At 47.8% G+C, this 16,236-nt stretch overlaps 1 protein-coding gene across 1 annotated transcript in view; it reads right to left on the reverse strand.

Annotated features, from left to right (window-relative positions):
• Window positions 1–15,550, reverse strand: part of LOC133633456 (G-protein coupled receptor 83-like) — a 27,769-nt gene extending 12,219 nt beyond the window's left edge. Inside the window, exon 1 of the mRNA XM_062025986.1 lies at window positions 15,082–15,550. Within this exon, the coding sequence (XP_061881970.1) occupies window positions 15,082–15,495 (414 nt within the window). The 5' untranslated portion in view covers window positions 15,496–15,550. The remainder of the gene's footprint in view (window positions 1–15,081) is intronic.
• Between the last annotated feature and the right edge of the window lie 686 nt (window positions 15,551–16,236).

Consider the following 16,236-nt stretch of genomic DNA (forward strand, 5'->3'; position numbering starts at 1 on the left):
AGCACCCCCAAACCAAGACCAAGTCCAAGCACCGCCACACCAAGACCAAGTCCAAGCACCGCCACACCAAGACCAAGTCCAAGACCAACCACGCCAAGACCAAGTCCAAGACCAACCACGCCAAGACCAATCACGCCAAGACCAACCACGCCAAGTCCAAGACCAAGACCAACCACGCCAAGTCCAAGACCAAGACCAACCACGCCAAGTCCAAGACCAAGACCAACCACGCCAAGTCCAAGACCAAGACCAACCACGCCAAGTCCAAGACCCACGCCGCCAAAACCAAGACCCACGCCGCCAAGACCAAGACCCACGTCGCCAAGACCAAGACCCAAGCTGCCAAGACCGCCCATGCCAGGACCAAGACCAAGACCCCCCACGCCAAGCTTCGCCGCCTGACGCACCACGCCAAGCTTCGCCGCCTGCCACAACAACGTGCCCACCTCCTCGTCTGCCAAGGATGTGGCCATTCCATGGGCGTCCGCCACGCCAGGTGCGCCGACCTCCTCGTCGGCCACGAATGTGGCCATTCCCAGGTCGCCCACCTCGTCAGGTTCAGCGGCGGCCGACGCGTCGCCGCCACATGACCATGCCTCGGTGGATCCGGGGCCACTTGGCCTGGCGACCCACCGCCATGTCCCCCTCCCGCCCTCCCATGACTCTCGATCCTGCCTTGTTTTGTTTGTTTTGGACATCTGGGATCTGTCCGTAAGGGGGGGGCTCTGTCATGTCTGTGATTATGTTTTGTTTTAGTCATGTTGGGATTTGGTTTTGGACTTTTTGTGCACTTTTATTTGTCACCATAGCAACCATTAGTTTCACCTGGTTCACATTGCCATGTCACGCACCTGTTCACCTGTCTTGTCACGCACCTGTTTTCACTGATCACGTCACTATTTAAATCTGTCTGTTTCTGTTGTTCGTCCTGGCGTCCTCACACTATTTCAGCACTCTGCTTCATGTCATGTCACAGTTCTTTGCCAAGTAAGTTTTGTTCATTTATGCCACAGTGAGTGTTTTTGTTTAATTGTTCATAGTTTCTGCATTTATGCAAGTTTTGTGTTTATTACCAAGTTTTGTATTTCCGCCTTTGTGCGCGCCTTTTGTTTATTCCTTTTTTTTTATTTGTTAAAATTAAATCATGTATTTAAATTCACGTCTTGCACGCGCCAATTTTCCTTTGCCTTCTGGGAGAACAAACCACGCCATGAACCAAGTCCTGACAACCGCTGCTGCTAGTTTTTTCTATGTTTTTATTGAATAAGTTGTAGGTGTATTTATTTTAGTATAAAAGTGTAAAAAGTGTTTTGCTTGGGTCATGAAATGATGATAATGGTGTGCCAGGGCATACATACATTTTATATTTAACACTTCAATCTCTGGAGTCTACATCAATTTCGGATCTATTCCTCATTTCAAAATGTTTTAGTTTTTTTATGTTGTGTTTTTTGTTTGTTTGTTTTCCGCCCTTTTTTGTCAAACAAAACTTTGTTTTTTTATGGCAAACACACAAAATATGCAAAATCTTCCACCAAAAATATTTTTCTTAGTGGAATATTTGATGTGAAGTAATCGGAACCTTGGATAGGTCAACAATTCATAATAACATTGATTTTGATTCAATATTATGTTTTGAGCAATGACAGTTTGAAAGAAAAAAAAACATTTTTGTTTTATTAATCAACATTGCAACTTTTTCTAAATTACATTTCACCTGTAAGCTTTTTTATTTCACTTTTGTTATGTTTTTGTTTATTTTGATAGTATTTTTAGAATGTGCTGTGGGCCTTTAAAACATTAGCTGTGGGCCGCAAATGGTAAAAAAATTAAATAAATTGCGTCCTTTCTGATTTCAATGCGTTAAAAAGACACAAAAAGTGTGTTAACGCCAACACTGCTTGACAGTATAACAAAATAAGTCACACTTATATTCTGTAACATTCACAGTTTTGGAAAAAAAGTGCAGAGGTAGAAATATTCAAAATAACCTCAGCTGATGAGGTGTTTAAAAAATTGAGCGCGCTCCACCCTAACAAGGCCACCGGCCTTGATAATATTCCCTCCAGATTCCTCAGGGACTCTGCCTCCATCATTGCCCCGATCATCACGCACATAATAAACCTATCAATTACACAAGGCCAAGTACCAAAAGATTTTAAGATAGCAAGAGTAACTCCCCTCTTTAAAAAAGGAAGCAAATTGGAACCTGGCAACTACCGACCTGTTTCTATTCTCAGCTCCATTTCGAAAGTAATGGAGAAAATAGTTTATGAACAGGTCGATAGTTACCTTGCCACTAATAAACTCATGTACAAATTCCAATCCGGCTTCAGAACTAACCACTCCACTGACACATGCCTTCTCTATCTGAGCGACCACATCAAACATGAGGTGGACGCGGGCAAATATTGCGGCATGGTCATGCTGGACCTTCAGAAGGCCTTTGACACCGTTAACCACGCTATACTGCTGGATAAGCTCAGAGCAATCGGATTTAACAAAACCTCTTGGAGCTGGATGCAGTCTTACTTGGAGGGGAGGGAGCAGGTGGTAGAGGTGAACGGCACCGTGTCCCCCCCCCTCTCGGTGAGCTGTGGAGTCCCCCAAGGCAGTATATTAGGGCCTTTACTGTTCCTAATATACATAAACGACATGTCATCGGCATGCGACTGTGAATTGTTTTTGTTTGCGGATGACTCTGCCTTGCTGGTATCAGACAAGGACAAGTCACAGGTGGAGAAAATCCTCAGTGCTGAGCTCTGTAGAACTTGCACCTGGCTCGCTGACAACAAGCTATCCATACACTTGGGTAAAACAGAATCCATCCTGTTTGGGTCCCACATCAAACTTAAGAGAGTCAATGACTTCAACATAAAAGTAGGTGACAGTGTCATCACCAGGAAAGATGAGGTCACCTACCTAGGTTCCATTCTAGAGGCTAACCTTTCCTGTGACAAAATGGCAACCAAGGTAATCAAAAAGGTTAACCAACGAACGAGATTTCTCTACAGAATTTCCTCTCTGGTCAACAAAAGCACCTTGAGGATTCTGGCGGGAACTCTCGTTCAACCCTTTTTCGATTACGCATGCACCTCCTGGTACCCTAGCACCTCCAAAACCCTCAAATCTAAACTCCAAACATCTCAGAACAAGCTAGTCAGGTTACTTCTAGACCTCCACCCCAGATCCCACCTCACTCCTACCCACTTCTCCAAAGTGGGCTGGCTCAAGGTGGAGGACAGAGTTAAACAACTTGCACTGAGCCTAGTCTATAAAATCCGCTACACCTCCCTGATACCGAAGTACATGTCAAACTACTTCCTTAACGTAAATGACCGCCATAACCACAACACCAGGGGGTGCTCCACTAACCATGTTAAACCCAGATTCCGAACTAACAAAGGTCTTAACTCATTCTCTTTCTATGCCACATCAATGTGGAATGCGCTCCCAACAGGTATAAAAGAAAGGGCATCTCTATCCTCCTTCAAAACCGCACTAAAAGTTCACCTCCAGGCAGCTACAACCCTAAACTAACACCCTCCCCGGATTGCTAATAATCAAATGTAAACAATCAAATGCAGATACTTTTTCTTATGCCTTCTGATCTCTCTCTCTCTCTCTCTCTCTCTCTCTCTCTCTCTCTCTCTCTCTCTCTCTCTCTCTCTCTCTCTCTCTCTCTCTCTCTCTCTCTATGTATACTACTTGGTGTCCATATCCTACCCCCCCCCCTCCACACCCCTGATTGTAAATAATGTAAATAATTCAATGTGATTATCTTATGTGATGACTGTATTATGATGATAGTATATATGATAGTATATATCTGTATCATGAGTCAATTTAAGTGGACCCCGACTTAAACAAGTTGAAAAACTTATTCGGGTGTTACCATTTAGTGGTCAATTGTACGGAATATGTACTTCACTGTGCAACCTACTAATAAAAGTCTCAATCAATCAATCAATCAGTATATAATCTAAACATAAATAATGCCTCAAAAGAAGTTAATTACATTTAAACAAAAAAACAGCAGACGAGCTCTCGCCCTGCACAGCTGTTTTGTGCTTTGTAGTGTCGATATGGGCTTGTAGATCTTTGGCCCCTTTATTTGCCACAGATATACACGTTCCTGCTTTGCACACAGTGCATTCTGCTTCCCATGTGTCACAGCCAGGACCAAAACACAAATACTTTTTCCGCAAATCATCCGTGAAGTTGCATTTACTTTTCGGCATTTCTTGTTTTCATGTCTGTCTCCACTCACTAGCTCTCTCGCTCTGTGTCTCTGCCCCTCCCTCACGAATGTTTCTGCGTGCGCACCTTCACAGTTTGTTTTGTTTAACCCCTTCTTAACTTAACCCCGGACGTACATTGAAAATACACGCAACCCTAACTCAAAATGCCGGACATTTGAGGCATTTAAGAAACCCCACCCGGACACCCCGGACACCCCCGCAAAAGAGGACATGTCCGGGGAAAAGAGGACGTATGGTCAGCCTATATTATTGTTATAATTACACAAAATGTGTAAGTTACATGTAAATACCTGGACATTGTTCAATGTTTTGTCAATGTGGAACCATTGTCTCGTTGTCCCTCCTACTGCAATAATTACTGTGACACCTGTCTTTTTATATGCGTTGGACACGCCTTCCAACTTCCCTTTTGTCCACGATAACGGGAGAGGTAGGCGTGCATGCGACGACAGAAATATTGTCATGTTAAGAATTTAAGTTCACTATCTTTTTCATTATTATATTTGTGTAGGGGCAATGGGAAATGGGAAATGGGGGCAATGGGAAAAAAGTTATTGACGACAAGTGTGTATTCTGTGTATTGTCAGTAAAGTGCAGCTGAGCAATCCATGGTGTTGGTCGTGTTCCATTAAAGCCACACAACGCAGAGGAAAAGAACACCGGTTACACATGTACTGTATATAAATAGGGTACATTACATGTTGCACAATAGCACCTTGCTTCTGTGTCATGAGACCAGTTTGTCGCGTTATATAAAAGTGGACATGCTGGGGTGGTATATACTGAAACATGTTTCTTTCAGGCACAGGTTACATCTTTTAGCCGCACTCACAAAATCAATGCTTTTTTTTAAAAGAAAAACATTAGGTGCCATTTCTATGATGAACTACATACTTCCCTAAAATAGATAAACAGGTCTGATGAAAGTTTTTACCTAAGAAAACTGGCTTTGTGTAATAAAATTCTACCCAAACATTTAATAATAATATCATTTGTCTGAGTGGCTGGACAGGACAGATCTGAGGTGGGGTCGCGGGGGCAGCAGCCTAAGCAGAGAAGCCCAGCCTTCCCTCTCCCCAGCCACTTGGTCCAGCTTCTCCCGGGGGATCCCGAGGCGTTCCCAGGCCAGCTGGGAGACATAGTCTTCCCAACGTGTCCTGGGTCTTCCCCTTGGCCTCCTACTGGTTGGACGTGCCCTAAACACCTCCCTAGGGAGGCGTTCGGGTGGCATCCTGACCAGATGCCCGAACCACCTCATCTGGCTCCTCTCCATGTGGAGGAGCAGCGGCTTTACTTTGAGCTCCCCCGGATGACAGAGCTTCTCACCCTATCTCTAAGGGAGAGACCCGCCACCCGGTGGAGGAAACTCATTTGGGCCGCTTGTACCTGTGATCTTGTCCTTTCGGTCATAACCCAAAGCTCATGACCATAGGTGAGGATGGGAACGTAGATCGACCGGTAAATTGAGAGCTCAGCTCCTTCTTCACCACAACGGATCAATACAGCGTCCGCATTACTGAAGACGCCGCACCGATCCGCCTGTCGATCTCACCATCCACTCTTCCCTCACTCGTGAACAAGACTCCGAGGTACTTGAAATCCTCCACATGGGGCTAGATCTCTTCCCCAACCCGGAGATGGCACTCCACCCTTTTCTGGGCGAGAACCATGGACTCGGACTTGGAGGTGCTGACTCTCATCCCAGTCGCTTCACACTCGGCTGCGAGACGGTCCAGTGAGAGCTCAAGATCCTGGCCAGACGAAGCCATCAGGACCACATCATCTGCAAAAAGCAGAGACCTAATCCTGCATCCACCAAACCGGATCCCCCTCAACGCCCTGACCGCGCCTACAAATTCTGTCTGTAAAAGTTCTGAACAGAATCGGTTCCAAATATTTATTTCCCCCACTTTTAATTATGATTAGCCTAGTGTTATCACTTCACCACTCACCGTGATAAGCGCATTGAGACATTAGTGGCACGCTCAGGGTTAGGAAAAAGTAATTAGTTACAGTGATTAATGCATTCCTCAAAAACGTAATTTAATTCCTAATGGAACTATTTTTACATCGATGTAAACAATTGATAGGATAAGCAATTAATCATTTACTTTTTTAAAAAAGCATTCATATATTTGGTGTATGCAGTCGAGAGATGTTTCATGAGAGAAGAGTGTTAAAAGGCGGCGCCTGTTGCCAAGTGAAGCGTGACGTCAGCCGGAGCGCACTCATTGGCGGTTTTAGCTCTGCATTGCTAGTCTGCCGACTGGAAGAAGATTGTTGACAGCAGTTGTTAGAATAATTATGTAGAAGTTATCACACAACTCTTATGCTTAAAGGCCGTTGCTATAGTTATTATCAATTGTGCTGAAGTTGTACTTTTCTATCTGTGCAAAGGCACACAACTTGTAATCTTGCTTTGCGAGTTGTCTCGTGTCAGCAGTTTGTTTCCGGACCCTGCCTGCTGACAGCCGAGTATGGACATCGAGTACCTCAACGCAGACAAAACAGAGACAGGGCGAAATCACGAGTGTCAGCACATTTTCCATTCTGAATAATCACGTATTGTGTCTAACTGGGGCTGCTTGCATTACCCCTCCCTTCAGAAGCAGCCTCAGTGATGTTAACTAGGGACCTCAATGAAGTGCTGGCTGTCCAGAGTCGGGACCCGGGGTGGACCGCTCGCCTGTGCATCGGTTGGGGACATCTCTGCGCTGCTGATCCGTCTCCGCTCGGGATGGTCTCCTGCTGGCCCCACTATGGACTGGACTCTCACTATTATGTTAGATCCACTATGGACTGGACTCTCACTATTATGTTAGATCCACTATGGACTGGACTCTCACTATTATGTTAGATCCACTATGGACTGGACTCTCACATTATTATGTTAGATCCACTATGGACTGGACTCTCACACTATTATGTTAGATCCACTATGGACTGGACTCTCTCACTATTATGTTAGATCCACTATGGACTGGACTCTCACTATTATGTTAGATCCACTATGGACTGGACTCTCACTATTATGTTAGATCCACTATGGACTGGACTCTCACACTATTATGTTAGATCCACTATGGACTGGACTCTCACACTATTATGTTAGATCCACTATGGACTGGACTCTCACTATTATGTTAGATCCACTATGGACTGGACTCTCACACTATTATGTTAGATCCACTATGGACTGGACTCTCACTATTATGTTAGATCCACTATGGACTGAACTCTCACTATTATGTTAGATCCACTATGGACTGAACTCTCACTATTATGTTAGATCCACTATGGACTGGACTCTCACACTATTATGTTAGATCCACTATGGACTGGACTCTCACACTATTATGTTAGATCCACTATGGACTGGACTCTCACTATTATGTTAGATCCACTATGGACTGGACTCACACTATTATGTTAGATCCACTATGGACTGGACTCTCACTATTATGTTAGATCCACTATGGACTGAACTCTCACTATTATGTTAGATCCACTATGGACTGGACTCTCACTATTATGTTAGATCCACTATGGACTGGACTCTCACTATTATGTTAGATCCACTATGGACTGAACTCACACTATTATGTTAGATCCACTATGGACTGGACTCTCACTATTATGTTAGATCCACTATGGACTGGACTCTCACTGTTATGTTAGATCCACTATGGACTGGACTCTCACTATTATGTTAGATCCACTATGGACTGGACTCTCACTATTATGTTTGATCCACTATGGACTGGACTCTCCCACTATTATGTTATATCCACTATGGACTGGACTCTCACACTATTATGTTAGATCCACTATGGACTGGACTCTCACTGTTATGTTAGATCCACTATGGACTGGACTCTCATACTATTATGTTAGATCCACTATGGACTGGACTCTCCCACTATTATGTTAGATCCACTATGGACTGGACTCTCACACTATTATGTTAGATCCACTATGGACTGGACTCTCACACTATTATGTTAGATCCACTATGGACTGGACTCTCACTATCATGTTAGATCCACTATGGACTGGACTCTCACTATTATGTTAGATCCACTATGGACTGAACTCTCACTATTATGTTAGATCCACTATGGACTGGACTCTCACTATTATGTTAGATCCACTATGGACTGGACTCTCACTATTATGTTAGATCCACTATGGACTGAACTCTCACTATTATGTTAGATCCACTATGGACTGGACTCTCCCACTATTATGTTAGATCCGCTATGGACTGGACTCTCACACTATTATGTTAGATCCACTATGGACTGGACTCTCACTGTTATGTTAGATCCACTATGGACTGGACTCTCACTATTATGTTAGATCCACTATGGACTGGACTCTCACACTATTATGTTAGATCCACTATGGACTGGACTCTCACAATATTATGTTAGATCCACTATGGACTGGACTCTCACAATATTATGCTAGACCCACTCAACCTCCATTGCATCTGGTCCCCCCTAAAGAAGGGGTGGGGGGTGGGGGGGGGGGTCACCCACATCTGCGGTCCTCTCCAAGGTTTCTCATAGTCATTCACATTGACGTCCCACTGGGTTGGGAGTTTTTCCCTTGCCCTTATGTGGGCTCTGAACCGAGGATGTTGTTGTGGCTTGTGCAGCCCTTTGAGACACTTGTGATTTAGGGCTATATAAGTAAACATTGATTGATTGATTGATTGATTGATTGACCTCCCGAATAAATAGAGGAGCACGTGGGACTGTACCTTAGAGCGTAGGGTGAAACTGTAACTGAGTGTGCAGCCCAATACGTCTCTCCTCATGAGCAAAATTTAACTCTGAAAATTGAAAACGGTCTCTGCCTGATTCCTTCTTCTCGTCTCGTGTAATAGATAGTTGGGTGTTTGAACCTGACACAGTTGTTACTGATAGTTAATGAAGCAACTGAACGTGTATCAATGTCCCTCCTTGTCCGTGTTGTGGCATTATTATTATTGTTGATGATTTTCACTTTACGGAATGTTCATTATTCCCCCGCAGTAGAAGCAGTGGTGTACGCATGTGCGGCTGCTGCTCGCACAAGTACAAAGCTACTGCAGTACTATCTGTCTGCGTCCAAAGTAACGTGCCACGTTACATCCAACCCGTAAGAATATTTAATGACATCGCTGGTTAGTGTTGCGTCGGACCAACTCTTCCTCCCAGGGAGTCTAGGTTACTGGTCAATCCCAAGTTCTTTCGATGACATATATGCTGAGTAAGAAGGACCATCAAGACAGAATTGGAATATTTTCAAGTTTTACTGAAATTTCAAGAGATCAACTTAATCAATACATTCATATCGGCTGCTCTAGTTGATCTGGCATTCGAAGGGAAAAGCCAACTTCTTCTCACACAAAGAAAACCCCCATCTCCACCTCGCACCACTGATAAGAAACCAGTGGGTGTTGTATTTCACATTCCTGATGGTTTAAGACACTAAACAGACAATCTGAAGACAAAGAGAGACTGGTAGAATACACAAAGGAAAAGTACTAGCTGCTCTAAACATGGCTAAGGAAAAAGAAACAACTCTTAAACATTTATGCATCCTTCCACATTAGCTATGCCGTTGTTACGTAGCGACACTTTTCCGAACAATGCCCACCAATCTGAAAAAGGTGGGAAAAGTAAAAAACAACATAATCAGCTGAAACCTCCTCATGACAATAGATGATGCACAATGGATGCTGATTGAGTAGACGGCCCTGAATAACAGATGTTGGCAACGTGCCTAAAATTACAGATAAAAAAAATGTGGTGTGCAGTGGTGTAAAGCATGTTTCCACTGGACTCTAGAGCAGTGGAGACACCTTCTCTGGAGTGATGAATCACACTTTTTCCAGTCTGGGTATGGAGGTTGCCAGGAGAACGCTACATTTCGGACTGCATGGTGCGGAGTGTGACATTTGGTGGAGGAGGAATTATGGCGTGGGGTTGGTTCTTCAGGAGTTGGGCTTAGCCGCTAAGTTCCAGTGAAAGGAACTTTGAATGCTCCAGGGTACCAAAACATTTTGGACAATTCCATGGGATGGCACTTCAAGTTCATATGTGAGTCAAGGCAGGTGGCCAAATACTTTTGGCAATATAGTGTATATACACACACATATATACACTTATGTACACACAGTATGTATATGCACACACTTTTTTATTTTTTTAACATTGTCCTGTCCAGCTACTCAAGCAAATTAGGGGCCCCGTTTACGCTACACACCAAATAGGATTTTTTTGTCCTCAGGTGACCGATCGGATTTTCTTTGCCAGTCTAAACACTCCAAAGTGCTTTATATATATATATATATATATATATATATATATATATATATATATATATATATATATATATATATATATATATATATATATATATATGGGCAGCACGGTGGTAGAGGGGTTAGTGCGTCTGCCTCACAATACGAAGATCCTGGGTTCGATCCTGCGCTTGGGATCTTTCTGTGTGGAGTTTGCATGTTCTCCGTGACTGCATGGGTTCCCTCTGAGTACTCCGGCTTCCTCCCACCTCCAAAGACATCCACCAGGGGATAGACCCCTCCCACCTCCAAAAGACATGCACCTGGGGATAGGCCCCTCCCACCTCCAAAAACATGCATCAGGGGATAGGCCCCTCCCACCTCCAAAAACATTCACCTGGGGATACGCCCCTCCCACCTCCAAAGACATGCCCCTGGGGATAGGCTCCTTCCACCTCCAAAGACATTCACCTGGGGATAGGCCCCTCCCACCTCCAAAGACATGCCCCTGGGGATAGGCTCCTTCCACCTCCAAAGACATTCACCTGGGGATAGGCCCCTCCCACCTCCAAAAACATGCACCTGGGGATAGGCCCCTCCCACCTCCAAAGACATGCCCCTGGGGATAGGCCCCTCCCACCTCCAAAGACATGCCCCTGGGATAGGCTCCTCCCACCTCCAAAAACATGCACCAGGGGATAGGCCCCTCCCACCTCCAAAGACATGCACCAGGGGATAGGCCCCTCCCACCTCCAAAAACATGCACCAGGGGATAGGCTCCTCCCACCTCCAAAGACATGCACCAGGGGATAGACCCCTCCCACCTCCAAAAGACATGCACCTGGGGATAGGCTCCTCCCACCTCCAAAGACATGCACCTGGGGATAGGCTCCTCCCACCTCCAAAAACATGCACCAGGGGATAGGCCCCTCCCACCTCCAAAAACATGCACCAGGGGATAGGCTCCTCCCACCTCCAAAGACATGCACCAGGGGATAGACCCCTCCCACCTCCAAAAGACATGCACCTGAGGATAGGCTCCTCCCACCTCCAAAGACATGCCCCTGGGGATAGGCTCCTCCCACCTCCAAAAACATGCCCCTGGGGATAGGCTCCTCCCACCTCCAAAGACATGCCCCTGGGGATAGGCTCCTCCCACCTCCAAAGACATGCACCTGGGGATAGGCCCCTCCCACCTCCAAAGACATGCACCAGGGGATAGGCTCCTCCCACCTCCAAAGACATGCACCTGGGGATAGGCTCCTCCCACCTCCAAAGACATGCACCTGGGGATAGGCTCCTCCCACCTCCAAAGACATGCACCTGGGGATAGGCTCCTCCCACCTCCAAAGACATGCACCAGGGGATAGGCTCCTCCCACCTCCAAAGCCATGCACCAGGGGATAGGCCCCTCCCACCTCCAAAGACATGCACCTGGGGATAGGCTCCTCCCACCTCCAAAGACATGCACCAGGGGATAGGCTCCTCCCACCTCCAAAGACATGCACCTGGGGATAGGCTCCTCCCACCTCCAAAGACATGCACCAGGGGATAGGCTCCTCCCACCTCCAAAGCCATGCACCAGGGGATAGGCCCCTCCCACCTCCAAAGACATGCACCAGGGGATAGGCCCCTCCCACCTCCAAAGACATGCCCCTGGGGATAGGCTCCTTCCACCTCCAAAGACATTCACCTGGGGATAGGCCCCTCCCACCTCCAAAAACATGCACCTGGGGATAGGCCCCTCCCACCTCCAAAGACATGCCCCTGGGGATAGGCCCCTCCCACCTCCAAAGACATGCCCCTGGGATAGGCTCCTCCCACCTCCAAAAACATGCACCAGGGGATAGGCCCCTCCCACCTCCAAAGACATGCACCAGGGGATAGGCCCCTCCCACCTCCAAAAACATGCACCAGGGGATAGGCTCCTCCCACCTCCAAAGACATGCACCAGGGGATAGACCCCTCCCACCTCCAAAAGACATGCACCTGGGGATAGGCTCCTCCCACCTCCAAAGACATGCACCTGGGGATAGGCTCCTCCCACCTCCAAAAACATGCACCAGGGGATAGGCCCCTCCCACCTCCAAAAACATGCACCAGGGGATAGGCTCCTCCCACCTCCAAAGACATGCACCAGGGGATAGACCCCTCCCACCTCCAAAAGACATGCACCTGAGGATAGGCTCCTCCCACCTCCAAAGACATGCACCTGGGGATAGGCCCCTCCCACCTCCAAAGACATGCCCCTGGGGATAGGCCCCTCCCACCTCCAAAGACATGCCCCTGGGATAGGCTCCTCCCACCTCCAAAAACATGCACCAGGGGATAGGCCCCTCCCACCTCCAAAGACATGCACCAGGGGATAGGCCCCTCCCACCTCCAAAAACATGCACCAGGGGATAGGCTCCTCCCACCTCCAAAGACATGCACCTGGGGATAGGCTCCTCCCACCTCCAAAAACATGCCCCTGGGGATAGGCTCCTCCCACCTCCAAAGACATGCCCCTGGGGATAGGCTCCTCCCACCTCCAAAGACATGCACCTGGGGATAGGCCCCTCCCACCTCCAAAGACATGCACCAGGGGATAGGCTCCTCCCACCTCCAAAGACATGCACCTGGGGTTAGGCCCCTCCCACCTCCAAAGACATGCACTTGGGGATAGGCCCCTCCCATCTCCAAAAACATGCCCCTGGGGATAGGCTCCTCCCACCTCCAAAAACATGCCCCTGGGGATAGGCTCCTCCCACCTCCAAAAACATGCCCCTGGGGATAGGCTCCTCCCACCTCCAAAGCCATGCACCAGGGGATAGGCCCCTCCCACCTCCAAAGACATGCACCAGGGGATAGGCCCCTCCCACCTCCAAAGACATGCCCCTGGGGATAGGCTCCTTCCACCTCCAAAGACATTCACCTGGGGATAGGCCCCTCCCACCTCCAAAAACATGCACCTGGGGATAGGCCCCTCCCACCTCCAAAGACATGCCCCTGGGGATAGGCCCCTCCCACCTCCAAAGACATGCCCCTGGGATAGGCTCCTCCCACCTCCAAAAACATGCACCAGGGGATAGGCCCCTCCCACCTCCAAAGACATGCACCAGGGGATAGGCCCCTCCCACCTCCAAAAACATGCACCAGGGGATAGGCTCCTCCCACCTCCAAAGACATGCACCAGGGGATAGACCCCTCCCACCTCCAAAAGACATGCACCTGGGGATAGGCTCCTCCCACCTCCAAAGACATGCACCTGGGGATAGGCTCCTCCCACCTCCAAAAACATGCACCAGGGGATAGGCCCCTCCCACCTCCAAAAACATGCACCAGGGGATAGGCTCCTCCCACCTCCAAAGACATGCACCAGGGGATAGACCCCTCCCACCTCCAAAAGACATGCACCTGAGGATAGGCTCCTCCCACCTCCAAAGACATGCACCTGGGGATAGGCCCCTCCCACCTCCAAAGACATGCCCCTGGGGATAGGCCCCTCCCACCTCCAAAGACATGCCCCTGGGATAGGCTCCTCCCACCTCCAAAAACATGCACCAGGGGATAGGCCCCTCCCACCTCCAAAGACATGCACCAGGGGATAGGCCCCTCCCACCTCCAAAAACATGCACCAGGGGATAGGCTCCTCCCACCTCCAAAGACATGCACCTGGGGATAGGCTCCTCCCACCTCCAAAAACATGCCCCTGGGGATAGGCTCCTCCCACCTCCAAAGACATGCCCCTGGGGATAGGCTCCTCCCACCTCCAAAGACATGCACCTGGGGATAGGCCCCTCCCACCTCCAAAGACATGCACCAGGGGATAGGCTCCTCCCACCTCCAAAGACATGCACCTGGGGTTAGGCCCCTCCCACCTCCAAAGACATGCACTTGGGGATAGGCCCCTCCCATCTCCAAAAACATGCCCCTGGGGATAGGCTCCTCCCACCTCCAAAAACATGCCCCTGGGGATAGGCTCCTCCCACCTCCAAAAACATGCCCCTGGGGATAGGCTCCTCCCACCTCCAAAGTCATGCACCTGGGGATAGGCTCCTCCCACCTCCAAAAACATGCACCTGGGGATAGGCTCCTCCCACCTCAGCCCCTGATAGGTTAATTGGCAACACTAAATGGTCCCTAGTGTGTGAATGTTGTCTATCTGTGTTGGCCCTGTGATGAGGTGGTGACTTGTCCAGGGTGTACCCTGTTTTCCGCCCGAATGTAGCTGAGATAGGCTCCAGCACCCCCCGCAACCCCAAAAGGGACAAGCGGTAGAAAATGGATGGAATTATTTGTTGATTGATGAGTCAATGTTGCCTCTTCAGTATGTTCTTCAATGTTTTTTTAATTCTTATATATTTCTTATATTTTTTTTTCTAGACACCGCTATAAATAAGTCCCCTTTAAAGGTGAATAAAGTTGCGATATGTGGATTATTATGAAATTGGAGGAATAAAAAAGTGCTTTAAAACATGTTTCTGTGAGCCAGCGACAGGAAGGATGCGCGTCCGTCCAAGTTGTGCCGAAAGCGGGCGCACTTACCAGAGTGAAGGGCGTGTTGAGCACCGTGATGAAGACGTCGGCCACGGCCAGGTTCATGATGAACACGCTGGTGGCCGACTGCGTGCGCTTGTTCTTGACGATGACGTGACACACCAGCGTGTTCCCGAAGAGCGAGATGACGATGATGACGGAGTAGGCGGCCACCAGCAGCGCCTTCACGCTCGCCCTCTCGCCGTGACGCCCGTCGCCGCTGGCCAGGGAGCGCCAGTCCTCCAGCATGCCCTCGTCGAAGTCCAGCAGCCACGTCCGGTTGGCCGCCCTGCCCGAGGACCAGGACGTGTTGCCCGCGGACGCCCGCAGCCCGTCGGCCGCCAGTGACTCGGTGTCGTTGACCTGGCGGAGGCTGGCGGCGGCCACCAGCGAGAGAAGCGCGCACAAGCACGCCAAAGTCATGGCGGAGACTTTACTTCTCTTTTCGGACTCCTCCGGGTGTGTGTGTGTGTGTGTGTGTGTGTGTGTGTGTGTGTGTGTGTGTGTGTGTGTGTGTGTGTGTGTGTGTGTGTGTGTGTGTGTGTGTGTGTGTGTGTGTGTGTGTGTGTGTGTATGTGCGTGTGTGTGTGTGTGTGTGTGTGTGAGACGCCGCCAGCCCGCCGCCGCGCACTGCAACCGCGCGCGCACCCGCCCGGCGTTCGTACGCTCCCTGGCCACAACATTAGGTACACCTGCGGCAACACGCGTACATTAACATTATGTGTGTATGGAGAAAATATATACACATTCATGATGATACTGTATAAATATATTATTATACATATATGTTTACATAATGTGTTTGATGAGAAAAATACACATATATAATGATATATACCTGTATACATATATATGCATACATATATACAGTATATATATTACTATACATATATGTTTACGTGTATGGAAAAATATATACATATATACACATATATAATGATATATACTGTATATATACATATATATACACAGTATATGTACTATTATACAAATATGTTTACATTATGTGTGTATGGAGAAAATATATACACATGCTTGATGATACTGTATAAATATATTATTATACATATATGTTTACATAATGTGTTTGATGAGAAAAATACACATATATAATGATATATACCTGTATACATATATGCATACATATATACAGTATATATATTA

Source organism: Entelurus aequoreus, linkage group LG18, assembly GCF_033978785.1.
Source record: "Entelurus aequoreus isolate RoL-2023_Sb linkage group LG18, RoL_Eaeq_v1.1, whole genome shotgun sequence".
Lineage (NCBI taxonomy): Eukaryota > Metazoa > Chordata > Actinopteri > Syngnathiformes > Syngnathidae > Entelurus > Entelurus aequoreus.